The sequence below is a fragment of the Zeus faber genome, assembly GCF_960531495.2.
Source record: "Zeus faber genome assembly, chromosome: 5".
In the NCBI taxonomy this organism is placed as follows: Eukaryota; Metazoa; Chordata; class Actinopteri; order Zeiformes; family Zeidae; genus Zeus; species Zeus faber.
In genome coordinates, this window is record NC_137192.1 from 19,461,081 (window position 1) to 19,463,554 (window position 2,474).

At 42.2% G+C, this 2,474-nt stretch overlaps 1 protein-coding gene across 1 annotated transcript in view; it reads right to left on the bottom strand.

The window, feature by feature from the left end:
* Positions 1 to 787: 787 nt before the first annotated feature.
* necab3 (N-terminal EF-hand calcium binding protein 3) overlaps positions 788 to 2,474 on the bottom strand; it is a gene marked incomplete at both ends in the record, with an annotated part of 37,255 nt that continues 35,568 nt past the window's right edge. Inside the window, 2 exons of the mRNA XM_080001024.1 lie at positions 788 to 819; positions 1,895 to 1,986. Of these exons, the coding sequence (XP_079857150.1) occupies positions 788 to 819; positions 1,895 to 1,986 (124 nt within the window). The remainder of the gene's footprint in view (positions 820 to 1,894; positions 1,987 to 2,474) is intronic.

The window sequence follows — 2,474 nt, forward strand, 5'->3', positions numbered from 1 at the left end:
CAGTGTGGCGCCACGACGCACAGAAGGTAATCTAAAATAAAATAAAAAGCCCTTGGCATGCATGTTGAGCCCCTGGTACACCTCCACCCTCCATCCGATATTAGTCCCACTTAAACATGCTCCAAAATAAACACCTCATAAGAAGCCATTGTGTGCACTGGTGGGATCATTTAAATTTTATTTTCTGAGAAAGCGCTGGAAAAAACCTAAACTGGCATCCCATTATTTATTATATTTTTATTATTTTTAATTGTGTCTAGCTGTCCTTTTGCATTTCATTTGACCAAACTAGAGAGAGAGAGAGAGAGAGAGAGAGAGAGAGGTGGAAGAGAAAGGGAAGATAAATTGGGTACATATGAGTGATAAAAAAGCATCAAAAGCTTGAAAAGCATTGGCATGTGCCTAATAATTAGCTTTCAGGTCTATAGATTTTTAGCGAGGACGCTGCCCTCCATCGCTGCCTTTTTGATTTTTCGCCACACAGTAATGAGCCATGGAGTCGGATGCTGCTGGGAAATGCCACCGCTGCAAACACAGGGACGCTTTTTTCAATTCTTCTCATCTCTCATCTCAGTGTACGTGCCCGTGCATATGTGTGTGAGTGTGTGTGTGTTTTTACATAATGATGTGTGAGTGTATTTACTTGCATGTCTATGTGTCTGTGTGTTTGAATAGAGAGCAGGTGTGTGTGTCAGTGTCTGTTTATGTGTGTGTGTATGTGTGTTTATGTGTGTGTGCGTGTGTGCGCGTGTCTTTGAAAGTGTGGGCCGGTCATAACATCCGGGGCTCAGTTCTTGTTTGCCAGGATCCACCAGGAAGCTGCAGAGAACACAGACGCACGGAGACGCATGGAGGGAAAAGAAGCCAAACTGTTTCTTAAAAGCATCGACAGGGAAGCAGTTTGTTGGCCAACAAAACTTTTTAAATATTCATTAACCACTTTTCTTTTCTGTCACCGAGGGGCGGAAGAAGAACAAAAAGAAAGAAAACAACCGCAAAACTCATGAAAACTTAATTCTTGCGTCAATTCCCCAAGTGAAAGCAAAAGTGACATTTATGAGTTCAAAAAAAACCTGAGGAAGTGCGATTAATCCTGAGTCCACTTTCATCAAACCCTTCATCAAGCAGCCCGGGCTGCAGCTTATTCACTCTGAAGAAATCTATTATTGACAATAATAGCATAATTCCGTGCCAGAACTGTATACATTCTAGATGTATATCCTTAATCCAGATAAATTCAAGCACTTTACCACCCCATACCTAGAATGTACTAGGATGAGAAATAATACACTCATTAGCCACAACATTAAAACCACCACTAGCCCCCATGGATCAGGCTTGTTGTTCCAGCACATCCCACAGATGCTGAATGGGATCGGACTCTAACCCCGGACATCCACAAGATGTAGGAGAAAACTTGATTCATCAGACCAGGCCACCTTCTTCCATTGCTCCATTGTCCAGTTCTGACGCTCAAATCGTAGGTGCTTTTGGTGGTGGACAGGGGTCGTCATGGACACTCTGACCTGTCTGCAGCTACACAGCCCCATCCACATCAAGCTGTGATGCACTGTGTGTTCTGACTCCTTTCTATCACAGCAGCATTAACTTTTTCAGCAATCTGTGCTACAGCAGCTCTTCTGTGGGATCGGACCAGTTGGGTTAGACTTTGCTCCCCACGCACATCAATGAGCCTTGGTCGTTCATGACCCTGTCGCCGGTTCAGCTGTTGTCCTTCCTTGGACCACTTTCGGTAGGTACTAACCACTGCATACCGGGAACACCCCACAAGACCTGCCGTTTTGGAGGTGCTCTGACCCAGTCGTCTAGCCATCAGAACTTGTCAAAGTCACTCAAATCCAGACTCCAACGCGGAAACAAAACAAACACCAACCTGGCAGCAGCATGGTGGCGACCACCTCGGGATCCTCCAGCATGTCGATGACGCAGCGCTGGAAGTCTTTGCTGCTGTTGGACTGCAGGTAGCTGCAAAGAAAGGTGACCAAAAGAGAATCAGAGGATAAACCTCACCTGCAGTTCACCCATCCCACAGCCAGTGGCGCGTGCCTTTAATATGAGACGGAGCTAATAATTAACTAGAGGATAGGAATTGTTGGCAATATACCGATAATACAGAATTAACAATAAACAATATAATAAACCTATCATTAACAAGAAAAATGAACACAAAAACGATCAATGCATATGCAATGGTAATGCTGATAATAATCAATAAAGATGAACCTAAAAATGAACAATAAACAATAATACCAAAAACAAACAAAAACAGTTAACAATAAAAATATGGCAATATACAATAAGCCAAGAAACAACAACAATGAACAGTACACCTATACTATATATCAACAATTCACATTCTGACAGAAATAATAATAATTAATATTTGAAATAAGCAAGTAGTAGTAATTTTAGTAAATACATACACACATACACATATCACTCAAATATTGTTT